The 15,569-nt window shown below is 37.4% G+C and overlaps 1 protein-coding gene across 5 annotated transcripts in view; it reads left to right on the forward strand.

Moving 5' to 3' along the window:
- p4ha1.S (prolyl 4-hydroxylase, alpha polypeptide 1 S homeolog) overlaps window positions 1-15,569 on the forward strand; it is a 31,266-nt gene that overhangs the window by 6,699 nt on the left and 8,998 nt on the right. For 4 of the 5 annotated variants that reach the window (XR_005962941.1, XM_018227556.2, XM_018227558.2 and 1 more), the window contains exons 2-9: window positions 3,190-3,294; window positions 5,724-5,820; window positions 7,519-7,670; window positions 8,079-8,216; window positions 10,016-10,255; window positions 10,652-10,839; window positions 11,991-12,167; window positions 12,633-12,703. Coding sequence is in view for 4 of the 5 variants with exons in the window: in XM_018227556.2 (XP_018083045.1) it covers window positions 3,213-3,294; window positions 5,724-5,820; window positions 7,519-7,670; window positions 8,079-8,216; window positions 10,016-10,255; window positions 10,652-10,839; window positions 11,991-12,167; window positions 12,633-12,703 (1,145 nt within the window). In the remaining variant the exon portion in view is untranslated. Of the gene's footprint in view, window positions 1-244; window positions 378-3,189; window positions 3,295-5,723; window positions 5,821-7,518; window positions 7,671-8,078; window positions 8,217-10,015; window positions 10,256-10,651; window positions 10,840-11,990; window positions 12,168-12,632; window positions 12,704-15,569 lie in introns of all 5 variants that reach the window. The other variant, XM_018227557.2, reaches the window with a different exon arrangement.

Raw genomic sequence — 15,569 nt, forward strand, 5'->3', positions numbered from 1 at the left:
GCCCGAAAGGCATGGCTGCATATTGGTAGTGTTCTCCCAGGATTTTGAATCTCAGGAATCTTATGTGAGCCTTCCATATCGGTATGTGTAGATAGGCGTCTTTTAAATCCAGCTTTATCATCCAGTGTCCTATGGATAGAGCTGAAGAAATGGATCTTAGAGTTTCCATTCTGAATATCTGTATGTTCAGATTCTTGTTGAGATTTTTTAAGAAGAATAATTCTGTATTTATCTTTGTTCGCAGGAAGAGGTGGGAGTAGATTCCTGTATATCTTTGGCTTGGAAGGACTTTTGAGATCACTCTGTTTTGCAGTAAATCTTTTATTATAAGCTTGAGATGTTTTGAAGCTTCTTTTGTCCTTGGCTTGTCTGAAGAGGTGAGAGAATTTTGGGGTTTCTTTCAGAATTCCAGTCGATATCATTTTGATACGGTATCCACAGCCCATTGGTCCCGTATATTTTGAGCCCACACTGCCTTGAAGTTCTTCAATCTTCCTCCTAGATAAAACAGCTGGACTCTCGCACCGTCATGCTTTTTTGTCAGTTTTGGGCTCTCTTTTGATTCCCTGTAGGGATTGGAAATTCTGGCTTCTGGTTTTCCATTGCCTACGGATGTATTTACCTGGTTTATATTGCCTTGCATCTCAAAAGGAGCTACGCTGGTTCTTGTAGTTAAATCTTTTGTCTCTCCTTTCCTGAGGTAGAAAAGCCGATTTTCCTGCAGAGGCTTTGGATATGATTTGATCCAGCTTGGCTTAAACAATAAATCCCCTTTGAAGGGTATAGAGCATAAGTTATGCTTGGATTGTGAGTCTGCGTTCCTGTGTCTTAGCCAAAGGGACCTCCTAGCTGCTACTGCCAGTCCCATTGCTCTGGCTGACAATTTGACGTTACATAGTGAGGCTTCAGTCGAATAGTCATTGGTTATCTTGATGTCGTGGAGCATCTCCAGAAGTTTGGATCTTGATGGCGTTTTCCAGCTCATTAATCCAAATTTTTTTGCTCTAGCTGTTGTGGTATTAGCTACCTCTGCCTTGCAAATGGCCCCATTGAGAAGATTTCTTTAAAGTTGCGTCTTGTCTTCTTTCCATTGTGTCTTTGAGAGACACCCCCTCGTCTACAGGTAGCGTGGTTCTTCTGGCAACCCTGGTGATGGATGCATCTACTTTCGGTATGTTATCCCAAGTTTTTGCATCTTCATCTGAAAAGGGGAACATTTTCTTAAATTTCCTAGAAAGAGCAACTTTCTTATCTGGCGTTTCCCACTCAGTTTGCATGGTTTTCTTAATGACCTCATGTAATGGAAATAGATGGTTTTTCTTGGCTGACGATTTGAACATTTTGTCGCCTTTGTTAGCTGGTGTAGATTCATCTCTTAAATCTAGTGTCTTTCTTATAGCTTTAATGAGTGGTTCCACCAAATCTAGAGATATGTCTGATTCTGCCTCCTCTGAATCAGATTCCGAAATTTCACCTTCTGATACTGAGGAGACAGTATCTCTTTGTCTAAAGCTAGTGCTGTCGTTAGCACTGGTATGGTCTGAGTTCAGGTTGCTTAGGACTTTATCTGTGACCTGAGAAACCATGTTGGACATAGAGTTGTTGAATGATTCATTCACCCAGTCCATCAGATCTGAAAACTGTTTAGAGTTGACCCCAGCAGCTTCATCCAGACATTTTTATATAATCTTTTATCTTGCAATGCTGCATGTCCACATGAGGTGCATTCATTTCTACTGGATTTTTTCCTTTTTTTTTATTAAGGAACTGACACATCTCTGAGTATTCATGATTTTCTTAAAAATCAAATACACTCACCCCCTAGAGCCTGAGTATGAGTGGCTAGAACTCATCACACCAGTCCCCTGTTAACACAATCAATAAGTACTGATACTTAGTACAGATTCCTGTCCGTCTAAAAAAGGCTCAGGCGTGACAATATATATTATACTACTTACAGTTAGAACACCTAATAGAAGCTTGTAGCACAATCCGGCTGTTTGGCAGCAACTATGGAGAGAGACGCTGTTTAGCATCCAGCCGCGTCTAATCCAATTTTCACGCAATGCGCATTACCTTTTTGTAAGCAACGGTCTTGCATCGGTTAATGGCGCATGTGCCGTTTTTCAGGCTTTGCGGCTTACTACGCTGATCGGCAATGGATGGCCATGGACTCGCCAATCCCTCCGGAGACTCACATAAACCTTTAAGCTCGGTACCGGAGCTCCAGCGCAGGAGATGGCACCACGCTGGCACTTAGTTAGGGGGAGTGCAGGAAGAAAAAAAGATGGCGGCAGGGGGAAAGGGAGGCTGATTTATTCACTTGTATGTTCCTGTTCCTCCTACGACGGGAGGGAATTAACCCTATGGTGCCCACTGCCATGTTCCAGTACAGGAAACAAAAATCTCGGTATGTATGTATTGATTTTCTGTTGTATACGCCTGGAGACCAGCCTGTGGTCCACCCCCCATGTGTAAGCGTGCGAGAACTATGGTTGCTGCTGAAGTTTGTTGGAAAACGAGTTCGGTTTTGTGTCATGTACAACCATGTGCTGCCTTTCCAAAGAAGCTGAATCTTTTTAACCCTGCTTTGGAATGGTTTCAGTGCCTGAACCATAATTTATTCCCATTTCTAGTTGGTTTTGAATTATTCCTTTCTTTTCTTTAAGTATTAAATGTATTATGCCTCACCTGTTGCTATTAAGGGTGCATGTAAAATGTTATAGCTACATTTTACCTAGGTAGAATTTAAAACCAAATGCTTTTTGAAAAAGTAAATTACTGCTGATACTTCAATTACTACACACACACCCCCCCCCCCGTTATCTGGAAGAACCCAGCTCCCAAGCATTCTGGATAACTGGTCCCGTACCTATGTATAACCCATATATATATAATTTCAGCATGATTGATACGCTACGATAAGAATACATAAGTGGGGGGCATTAAAGAGATACATTACTTTTCTAGTCCATTATGATCCTCTATAAGGGTCTGCCCTATTTGTGCAGCAGTAGTCTTTTTAGCATTAGAAGGTCCCACTTTAAATTCTTATGAAATAATTGGTCAAGTCCTGACCTTCATTCCAAGGAAGTGAATTTAATAAACATTCTAATCTTTATATAATATATATAATGTAAAAATGTTAGCATTGTACATTATAATATTTTGTTTTTTTTTTCTATACAGTTTTCCAGTTCATCACAGTCTACATGATGAAAATGCACCTAGTATTGTCCCTCTTGGGGCTTCTCTCATTAAGTTGTGCACACACAGACTTCTACACCTCAATTGGTAAGTTGGGTTACATGTTAAAGAGATACAGACACCTGGTATTAAACTGTTTTTAAATATATCATCATGAGCTTTAAATTGTTGCCATGAAGAATACATCCTGATGCTTTTACAATACAGGTGCCCTAGTTCTTCTATACTAGTCTGCTATATTTGTGCAGCATTATTTCTTTAAAAGGGATGTAAAGGCAAAACAATTATAATAATAAATCCCATTTTTACTTTCTTTAATTAAAAAGAAATCTATCTCCAATATACTTTAATTCAAAAAATGTGTACAGTTTTTTATAATAAACCTGACTGTATGCAGGGAAATTCCCCCTTCATTTTACTTGCTCTGACAGTTGCCGATAGGAAACTTCAGACAGTCTGTAACTGCTCTGCAGGGAAACTAATCATACTTTCAAATGGCAGGGGGAAACCACCCCCACCTTACTTCCCTGACCGCGAGCAGCTTTGTTTGTTTCCCTTTAAAGCAGCCGGAGACTGTATAGAGATTTGTATCCGCAGACCCAGTGCAGTCTCCATATTCTGATTATTAATCAATCTTGCTGTATCGGCTTCTATGGCAGATATTATTTGACTTGTCTATTTTTCTTTATCACTTATGACAATCCCTAAGATTAATCTCCCAACTGAAGCCCAGACCACACTGATCATGTGCGTAGTCTTGGTCTTGCAAAGATGTTTAACAAAGTTACAAGATGACAGCCCCCTGCGGCCAACTTTGAAAACATAAATCATTTGTTTAATTAGGCTTCTGGTACAGTAAGTTTATGTTTAGTATACAAAATACAGCATTTCTAGTATTATTCTATTTTAGACTTTAGTTCCCATTTAAGCACTGGCAGTTCTAACTGCCAGGTTGAGAAGGGACAGTCAGGTGTAACAAATTTCTGTAGGGAAGTGCAAAATGCATACTATGGTGCAGTACCCTTAATTATGTATAATAAAGTGCCAAGTGCAACACACTTTGCTGTGTTAATTACATGAGATTTGTTTAGAAAGTGCCATGTGCTGTAGACCCTTCAGGTGAGTTAGACCAAGGATGATAAATCAGCCACCCTATGGTAAAATTACCTACTCACCAGACTTTCAAAGTAAGTACTCATCAAGCAAGCTCATACTGAGTCCAATGTGTCCAAGTATTCACGCAATGTTCATAAAAAGAAGAAATATATAATAGTTCAGATGTATTTATTTTGCATTAATGTGCCCCAACAACTGGGTATACTCACAAAATAACAGGAAATTGAGAATGTTGTACAATTAAAACAAGTCAATTGCCACTGCTCCTGATCCTTAAGTCAGGTTTAGGTATTTCAAGTAACAAATACTTACAAAAGCAGACCTATCCGCAAACAACTATCAACATGGCTGATCGGTAACTTAAAGGGATGGTTCACTTTTAAGTAGACTTTTAGTATGTAATAGAATGGCCAATTCTAATCAACTTTTCCATTGGTTTTCATTATTTATAGTTTTATAATTTTGCCTTTTTCTTCTGACTCTTTCGGGCTTTCAGATGGGCGTCTCTGACCCCATCTAAATGCAAATGCTCTGTACGGCTAAACACTTATTACTACTGCTACTTTTTATTGCTCATTTTCATATCCCAGTCTCTTATTCAAATCAAGGCATGGTTGGTAGAGTAATTTGGACCCTAGCTACCAGATTGTTTATAATGCAAATTGAAGAGCTGCTGAATACAAAGCTAAATAACGCAAAAACCTTAAATAACAAAAAATTAAAACCAATTGCAAATTGTCTGAGAATATCACTCTGTACATCATACTAAAAGTTAACTCAAAGGTGAACAACCCTGTTAAGAGTGCTAGTGATTCTAGGGGCTTGCCTGCAACTTAGCCGGCGTTTTATACTGAATCCTTTTGCCATAATGTTTTGCTGTCACATTCTATGCACAGCATTTGCCAGCACGAAGACCCTCAACATATTGTGCATGTGATGCTGGATGCAAAATTTACTTTTGCAAGAAAATTGGACATTCCGCCTAAGGGAAGGACCACATGGACATTTTCAGCTCGACGCGCTGCAACAAAATGCCAGTGTCAAGTCGCATGCAACGGAAATAAGGCAAGTGAATGCATTGTCGGATGGTGTCACAGCGTTGATCCGATGCAATGCTGCAAGACAGTCGTGTTGTGTCGTATCCACGCTGCAACTTCATCCAACATTACCTTTTTTCCGTTGCATGCGATTTGACGCCGGTGTTTTGTTGCAGCGCGTCGGATTGCGCCGAAAATGTCCATGTAATCCTATCCTAAGTGAACACAACAATTTAATCTGTTTTTTATGATTACACAGTACATTGCCCTTGAGCACAAACGTGCTACTATGCACATTCTATGACAGTAATTCAAGATGTTATAATATGTATTCGCAGTTGTAACTATGTTTTCTAAATCCAGGTCACATGACAGATTTGTTAAACACAGAGAGAGACTTGGTTACATCACTCAAAGATTATATAAAGGCAGAGGAGCTGAAACTGGCAGAGATCAAAAAGTGAGTAAATGCCATCACTGTTTTTGTACAGAAGTGTATATAAAGTTCCTTTTGATACCAGTTTGGCCAAAGTGGGGGCTAATAGAAGCAGGCCTCGGTATCATTAATTTCCATGATTCCATAAGATGTCTAGGAATTTAGTTGTAAATATACAGTGTTGTCATTTTCTGAAATTGCTCTAGAACTTTCAGACTATGATGTGATGTTTACAGTGCGCGTGGAAAGAATACATTTAGAAGTCAAGCCAAAATGGAATCTAAAGGAAATATACAAACTGCTTTTTTTGGAAGTTACTTGTAAAATTCACAAGTCTGTTAAATTTCCCAAATGAATTCAAAACTGAAGATATGTTGTGTTAGGTAAAAACTTGCAGACGAGAGGTCTAATTAATGCATTTGGTCATCCAAGATAATTTACAGCCTGGAGCCTATGTGCTCCATCTGATTATTTGTAGTACTTCATCATGTTATGGTGGTCTGGCCTGAAACCTGTTGCATGTATGATATGACTCCTAATATGGAGAAAATTGGATAGTGTTCAGCAGTGCCAGACTGGGAGTTAAAAGCAGCCCTGGCATAGAAAAGCTGTACATGTATACCTCTGCACTAAGGAGTGTATTTAATAACAATAGTGACAAATATCTCCAGTGATTTTACCCATAGCAACCTATCAGATCTTTGCTATGGAGACATGTATTTGCTAAAAGAAAATTCACAGGCTAAAGGGCTGAACATTTTTAGGATCAGCAGTAGAAGCAGCTTCATAGCCTTTAACAGATATTGGCTGCTAAAAATTTTCAGCAAACACAGCAATAAGCTCAGAAATAAGTATAAACTTGCCAGAGAACTGCACCTCCATGCTGCACGGGAGTACCAGGAAGGCACGCCAGAAACACATACCTGTATAAACGCAGTTACAGGTTCCAGAAGTACTGACACCTAGTGGTTACTTTGAAGAACTGCAGAGGATCTGCAGTCATCTGAGAAATAAGCAACATCTAGTGGTGTTTGTCAGCAAAAGCCGTCTCATTACCGGACATCTACGGTAGAACTCGGGACAGCAGGCTTTGCAGAGAGACTTGTGCAGCCCATTTACATTATACAGACAGCGGCTCACTGGGTATTTTCCAGATTTCACAGATAGTCAGTCCAGGCCTGGTGTTCAGTGATCCGTAAGTCGTCTTTTTGTAATAAGGTATAAGAAGGAACTTAGACAGGAGCCACAGATTAGTTAAATAGAATACTCTCTGTCCCTTACCAAATATTACCGGTCTGATTTATCAAAATCTGGTAAATCCAAAAGGATTACAAGTTATTTCCCCATTTATCAAAACATTGTTGTCAGTCAGGAAAACTTTTTTGCTCAGTAAAAATTAAAGGGTTGATATATAAGCCCTAATATTTAATTTTAAGTGATATAGTTGCTGAAAGGTTTCATTGCAGTTTTCTTCTAATGCTATTCTTATTGTCATTTCATATTTAAGATATGAAACTTCTTATAGTGCAGTTATCCACAGCACTCAATCAGAAAATTGCTTTTATTATCATTTCATATCCTCTTCAAAACTAATTGCTGGTTGGTTTCCACTGGTAACTGCATTTGTTCAATTTAGCCCCCATTATTACAATATTAGTTATGTTTTGTAGGATAAAAAATATTAACAGTAAGTCATTGGTGTATTTTTATTCCCCCTCCTAGATGGGCAGAAAAATTAGATCATCTGACAGTCACTGCGACAAAGGACCCTGAGGGATTCTTGGGACATCCAGTCAATGCTTTCAAGCTGATGAAGAGGCTCAATAAAGAATGGGTTCAGTTAGAGAATCTAGTGCTTAAAGATATATCTGATGGTAAGGCATCTTTAACGGCATCATTAGGGTAACAAACGGCATGAAGAGCTGCAGTTCACATTATAAGACTGTTTTGCTGCATGATAGGCAGTGCAGCAGCCCTGTGAACATTATGCATCAACCTGGTCGTGTTTCGGTTAACATTTTGAATATTCCTACTGTTCCTGTTTCAGAATCTCTCCTTGCTAGCTTTGTTAATATGTAATACTGTATATACTCTATACTGTTGGAAATTGTGTTGTAATTGTGCTCTTTTGTAATTTTTACCATAAAAAAGCATCCACCCAATTTGTTTTTTGTTTGTGTATTTTTATGCTTGTATTGAGTCCCAGTGCATAATAAATGAATTTGCATATAAATCACTTTAACTAAATAAGATAACATTGTAATATTTGTGTTTGTTTCAAGGCTTTATCTCTAACCTTACCATTCAGCGCCAGTATTTCCCAAATGATGAGGACCAGACTGGCGCTGCCAAGGCTCTAATTCGTCTGCAGGACACTTATAGACTTGAGACAGACACCATCTCCAAGGGGAACCTTCCAGGTAATAAATATTTATGGTTTGAGGTTTTAACCCTGTCCTGGCCCTTGACATGCCATTTATACAGTAATTTGAGGCCTAGCCAATAACCCATCCTGTGCTTATTTAAGGCTCTTCATATACAATTCCAAATCCCAGCTAAAGGGCCAGTAACCACAAAACAAAATGAAAATGTTTCATGGATATTTAAATATAATGTACGATCCCATTGCATCCATACATAATTTGTTTACATTAGAAGACTACTAATATAGTTAACGAAGCAAGCTCTGTTGTAGCAATGCTAGCAGCCACGCTGGGTCCTGTACGGCTGTAGAGCCCACATTTGCATCCTAGATAAATACTGTATTCTGAAAGATTTTATGTAGGGTTCTCAACACATCAAGGGGATAAAATCATTTCAAGAGTGTTTCTTCCCACAAAATGTTATGAAATGCGTATAATGTATAATAGACTTTTTGTGCATGTCGTGTTCTAAAGTATGATTAGACATAAGAAAAAAAGTAGAATGTTTGACTTTACAATGTTGTAAGTTTTATCTTAAATTTAAAAATGATCTTTTAGGGATTTACAGATCACAAAAAATTTTATAATTTCAGATTCCAAAATGCACCGTACTTTATAATGCAAGGTAAAAGTAAAGTTCACTCTGGAGAACCACATTGGATTCAGTGTATTTTATTTAAACACAACATGTTTCGGACAGACATGTCTGAATGTGGTTCTCCAGAGTGAACTTTACTTTTACCTTGGCTATATTGTGGCTTGGACGGTGCCACTGACTCTGTTTGATAGAACCCTGATACATTTGGAGTGAGGGACCACCCGACAATCAAGAGAATTACCTGTGAATTGTACTTTATAATGCCCCTTTACTATTTACCTTAAAGGTATACTGTCATGAAGAAAAAATATTCTTTTCAAAACACATCAGTTAATAGTGCTGATCCAGCAGAATTCTGTACTGATATTAATTTCTCAAAAGAGCAAACAGATTTTTGTATATTTAATTTTGAAATATGACATGGGGCTAGACATTGTCCGTTTCCCAGCTGCCCCCAGTGCTCTGATAAACTTCAGTCACTGCTGTACTGCCCACTGCGACACATCCAGTTACATTGAGTAGGAGAAACAACAGCCTGCCAGAAATCAGTTCCATCCTAAAGTGCTGGCTCTTTCTGAAAGCACATGACCAGGCAAAATTACCTGAGATGGCTGCCTACACACCAAAAAATACACCTGCTGGTTCAGAAATGAAATTTTATATTGTAGAGTGAATTATTTGCAGTGTAATTAAGAAATAAAAACTACATCATAAAAATCATGACAGAATCCCTTTAAACCTGATGCTGGCAATGGCTAATTATCTTAAGGGGGAAGCTAGTTGCAATCATTAGAATCTCTGAACCTAACTACATATGGTACATTCTGTGACATTTTGTCTCTGCATCTTTTCTCCGGATTTGAAAACACACCTTCTGCTTACAGCACAAGATAATGGCCTTAAAATGCTAATCTTCCCTCTTTGGCAGTTGTCGCCTGTGGAAAATATATTCCAGGCTTTACAAGCTAGAATGCTAAATCAGTATTATTTAACATCATACCCTTTACAACACGAATCTCTTTATAGTACTGTTAATGCTTTTTAAAAGGAATGTGTTTTGTCAAGTGCAGCCCAATAGCACCCATTTCTTTTATAGCCGTTTTGGATTTGATATTTTAATTTGTGGTGCTAAGGTTTTTTTCTGCTTTTAGAAATTCTAAGTGAACCTTTGTTTGTTTGTTTTTTTTTCTTTCCATAGGTGTAAAACACAAATCCTCCTTAACAGCTGAAGACTGTTTTGATTTGGGTAAAACTGCTTACACAGATGCTGACTACTACCATACTGAGCCATGGATGGAGCAGGCTTTGCGGCAGTTGGATGAAGGAGAAGAGTCTTCTGTTGACAAAGTCACAGTTCTAGATTATCTTAGTTATGCTGTGTACCAGCAAGGGGACTTGGACAAAGCACTAATGCTAACCAACAGATTACTAGAGCTGGGTAAGAGATTAGTATGGAGTATTTTTGACATGTCTATGATAATGGCGCTCTTCAGTGAAATGTATGTCCTCACAATATTTATTTTTCTTAGCCATACCATCTCTAACACTATCAATTCTATTGGTTTAACTACCTCTACTTCATGAGAATAGGCCAACCAAGGGATACTTACCATATACAAGTATTATATTTAGTATAAATGCAGTAAATGACTGTTTTATCTAATAGAGGTCTGATTGGCAAAGATTTACTTTTTTATGTGTGCAAAAGAAATTTAATAAATTTAATTTTTAACCTAGATCCCCCTAACTTACTGTACAGTGTTTTGGGGAAAGGTGTAATGTTTAATTGGGTAGAATCCTCCTATTTTCAGCTTTTATCTCTTTCAATTAACAGATCCTGAGCATCAAAGAGGCAATGGGAATCTAAGATACTTTAAATATATCATGTCAAAAGAGAGTAACAAATCTAGCTCTAGCCTTTCTGAGGGTGAAGAAGTCAGGACAAGGAAAGGTCGGCCCAAAGATCACCTTCCTGAGCGACAGAAATATGAGATGCTGTGTCGTGGAGAGGGTGTCAAAATGGTATTAGCTGTGTATATTTATGACCTGTCTTTCTTTGTTATAGATAGATATATATACAATTCAGGTATGGGATCGGTTATTCAGAATTACTGGGAATCAATCTCCCATGGACACCATTTTAAACAAATAATTTGGATTTTGAAAAATGATTCTCTGTAATAATTAAACCTTGCCTTGTACTTGATCCAAACTAAGATAATTGATCCTTATTGGAACGAAACCAGCCTATTGGGTTTATTTCATGTTTAACTATCGCGAAAATGAAAATTTTATATAAGCTTCCTCATACTGAAGTAAGAACTTTCTAAATCCAATCAATTAAATATTCCACACCATTTCTAAAAGTTTATGATCGCTTTTCCTCTCTCCGCATCTGTTTCTCTTCATTCTGTCTTCATTCAGTTGGGTTTCAGATATTCATTGACAGTTAGATCCAATATATCTTATAAGGGGGCTTCCTTTCCTAGCAGATTTATTAGCGCTCATTCAAATAACTGATTCTAGTACAAACGCAATCTAACAAAATAACTGCCTTTTGCACAAATCCTGCATGTAGAGAGACATGATGTCTGGTGATTTTAAGGATAAGGCCACACGAGGAGATTCAGGTAGATTTTGTCGCCTGGCGACTAATCGGCCCGTCTTCTGAGCGACTATCTCCCCGAACTGCCTCACCATTTTTTCCCATAGGCTACAATGAAAAGTCGCCTGCGCTAATGCACACGCGGCGATGCGTTGTCTATAGTTGACCGAAGTTGCCTCACTTGAGTATTTAGAAAGTTTCTTATTCCAGTATGCCGAATCTTATATTAAATTTATACTTTTGCGATAATTCCCCTTTAAATGTTTTTTTTTATCAGACATATAGTATGTTGCTTCAAATTACGGAAAAAACAGTTATCTGGAAAACTCCGTGTTACAAGCATTTCAGATAATAGATCATACACCTGTATTTCCTTTAATGTATATGATGGATTTTGCACAAATTGGGTAGGGTAAAAAGTGAAACTTCTTAAAAGCTTTACATGGCATGTGTTGCCAAGAAAAATAGTATGCTTAAATGCTTATTTTTTTTATATTCCTTTATAGGGAAAGGGGTGGAAAAAAGGATATAAGACTTGTCATTCTGATATTTTAGCTTTCTATTTCAGACTCCACGCAGACAAAAGAGACTTTTCTGCCGCTATCATGATGGTAACCGAAATCCATCATTCATCCTGTCTCCCACAAAGCAAGAAGACGAATGGGACAAACCACGTATTGTGCGTTATCATGATATTATCTCTGATGAGGAGATTTCTAAGGTTAAGGCACTGGCAAAGCCAAGGGTGAGTGTGTTTCCCTTGCATTGTTGCATATCTGCTTTACAGCTTAAAGTAATAAACAGCAGTATGACGCTGCATGTGTGTGATAGTTGAGTTTGTCATTGGCGTCTCAAGTAATATTTGCAGGTGTATTTAGAAAATATATTCAGTGTGATGTTCTCTGTGAGCCCATTGTAAAACTGTACATATTTTCCCTTTCATGTTTGAAATTTTGTTATTGCTACTTTGTTACACGTAAGCTTAAAAAACGTTAGGTTCTACATCTACTCTTATTTATTGTAGAAGGCTTTTTTTTAAGATGGTTTATAATACTGATAAGCTATGTCCTTTATTAATGAATGCCAGTAAGTAACCAATATCTGCTCTATTGTACTTCAGGTTTATTTTTTGCTTTAAAAGGGATTCTGATTGGTTGGGTGAATGTTAGTTTTTTTTTATGACAACTGTTGTGATTGGTTGTCTTCATAGCTGAGGCGAGCCACCATTTCAAACCCTATCACAGGAGTCCTGGAGACAGCTCACTACAGAATTAGCAAAAGGTAAGAACAAAGGAACTTTTACATTATACATTTATTTGCATACAGGTTACTTTAAATCTGTAAGGGAACAAACATTTTTCTTCTGAAGTTAGTGAAGATTTCTATTCACTGTAATTTTACATTTTCATATGACTACAATGTCTTTTGCAGGTGTTAAACCACTTACATAAAAAGCCCCAATTTTAACTGAATTTAACAGGCGTTGTTCCCATTCATGACTAATTGGGTTCAATTCTAGAACCACAATCCAACTAATTGACAAACACCAGAAATTATCTGTTTCTTTTTATTAGTATAGCAATTGCTACAGGACCATGAAATACAAAACCTGCTTATAAATAAGCTATTTTAACTTGATACCTATTACACTCTTAAGCAATGTTCCCTCTAATTTCTTTTGTGAGCACATTTTAAACTTGTGTGCAGCTTTTAAAAACTGTGCTCAGGTGAGAATTAATACAAAATTTTGTGTTTTCACTCAAAATTCTTTGTGTGCTGGCTTCAAAATGTGTACTAGTGCACACCTTAGAGGGAACATTGCTCTTAAAGGAGAGATACTGTCATGGGAAAAAAAATTTTTTCAAAATGAAATACCTTAAAGGGATCCTGTCATCGGAAAACATGTTTTTTTCAAAACGCATCAGTTAATAGTGCTGCTCCAGCAGAATTCTGCACTGAAATCCATTTCTCAAAAGAGCAAACAGATTTTTTTTATATTCAATTTTGAAATCTGACATGGGGCTAGACATATTGTCAGTTTCCCAGCTGCCCCAAGTCATGTGACTTGTGCTCTGATAAACTTCAATCGCTCTTTACTGCTGTACTGCAAGTTGGAGTGATATCTCCCCTCCCTTTTCCCCCCCAGCAGCCAAACAAAAGAACAATGGGAAGGTAACCAGATCCCTAACACAAGATAACAGCTACCTGGTAGAAGAACAACACTCAATAGTAAAAACCCATGTCTCACTGAGACACTTTCAGTTACATTGAGAAGGAAAAACAGCAGCCTGACAGAAAGCATTTCTCTCCTAAATTGCAGGCACAAGTCACATGACCAGGGGCAGCTGGGAAATTGACAAAATGTCTAGCCCCATGTCAGATTTCAAAATTGAATATAAAAAAATCTGTTTGCTCTTTTGAGAAATGGATTTCAGTGCAGAATTCTGCTGGAGTAGCTCTATTAACTGATGCGTTTTGAAAAATACATGTTTTCCGATGACAGGATCCCTTTAAGGTAATTTGCCAAAGTCCCCCCCCAACCTCTATTCTTCCCAATAATATTTTAAGGCGTTGTCCACTAAAATAAAAAGAGCTTTTGTTTTCCAATAGCATTTCTAATTCATTGTTTAAGAAAAAAATGTTTTCTGAAAAATAAAAGGATTTGGTATAACTAGGGGAGTTGAAAATCTCCAATAAAAAGCGAAAGGACAATTGGGTATGGACAAAATGAACGGATAATCTGAACATTATTCTATATAAGGAACCAAGTTTGAAGGTAAAAAAACAGCATTCTACCCAAACCAATCTGAACTCCTGGCATGGCACACAAGCCTGCTCCAAAATTAAACCTTGGTCCTTTCTCTTTTTGTAGCTGAGATGGGCTACAGTGCATGACCCTCAGACAGGAAAGTTGACCACTGCTCAATACAATCTCTAAGAGGTAAGGAAGAGTGTTCTACTGAATGCAGAGACCTTGTTACTAGGTGAACCTCTTTCTGGAGGTAAAGGGTAACCACAGTTAAAATTTAAATAGCTCTGACTGTAGTCTGTCACCTCCATGGTATCCAATGACTCCACCATCTTTTGAAGGTATTTATCCATTACTGTATATCTCCTGGTGAACAAACATCATGACATGGATATAAGCCAAAAGTAATGCTACCTTACATATGTCTCTTTTAGATAGTGCTTCATGTACAGGTATTGCAGAGAGCCCATTTTAATCAAATTAAATTTCCTGTCTGTTATGTAATAATAAGACTGTACCTTAAATAATTCATATTGGTAGCAAAACAATCCTAATTGGCTTATAAATGATTTTATTAGACTTAAGGTATAAAGGTCCAAATAACAGAGATCCCTCATGCTAGATCCCAAGCATTTTGAATATTAAACCCCATACCTTTTATATGCATCTTAGTAGGATACATCATATTTGTTGAATATCCATTGGGAATGTTTTTTTTATTTTTCCTTATTGCCACTGTGCAATTTTTGAGTTGCATGTGCAGACTCTTAATTTGTAATATATATTTTAAATGTTTCTGCATTAACACATTTTAAAAGCCCTAACAAACAAAAATTTAAAATATATCAAATTATTATTTTATTTTGGGTGACTGTCCATTGGTGCCAATGCTTTGTCTAATTTTCAAGATATTAGCATTTTCTTTAAAAAATGGCTAATATAGTGAATCAAACAGCGCCATCTGCTGTTCATTTCAACATTTTGTGATGCTGCTCTGCTAGAAAATGCAGTTCTAGAGAAGAGTCCTCAACACAGCGGTTCATTTTATTAGAAGTTTAAAAACTGCTAATATCTTGAAAACAACATTATGCAAATTGTAAAAGTGCTTTGAAGGACGCTGAGAAATTTCACAAATTAGTTTTGAGGGTTTATATTTTCTTTAAAATTTTTATAGATCACAAAAGTACTTCTTAATATCTAGATAATGTTAACGCATTCCAATGTTCTAATCCAGAGGTCCCCAACCTTTTTTTACCCGTGAGCCACATTCAAATGTAAAGAGTTGGAGAGCAACAGAAGCATAAAATAGCCCCTTGGGGTGCCAAATAAGGGCTGTGGTGGCTATTTGGTTGCCCCTATGTGGACTGGTAGCCTACAAGAGGCTCTATTTGGTACTAT

The sequence above is a fragment of the Xenopus laevis genome, chromosome 7S (genome assembly GCF_017654675.1).
Source record: "Xenopus laevis strain J_2021 chromosome 7S, Xenopus_laevis_v10.1, whole genome shotgun sequence".
NCBI lineage: Eukaryota > Metazoa > Chordata > Amphibia > Anura > Pipidae > Xenopus > Xenopus laevis.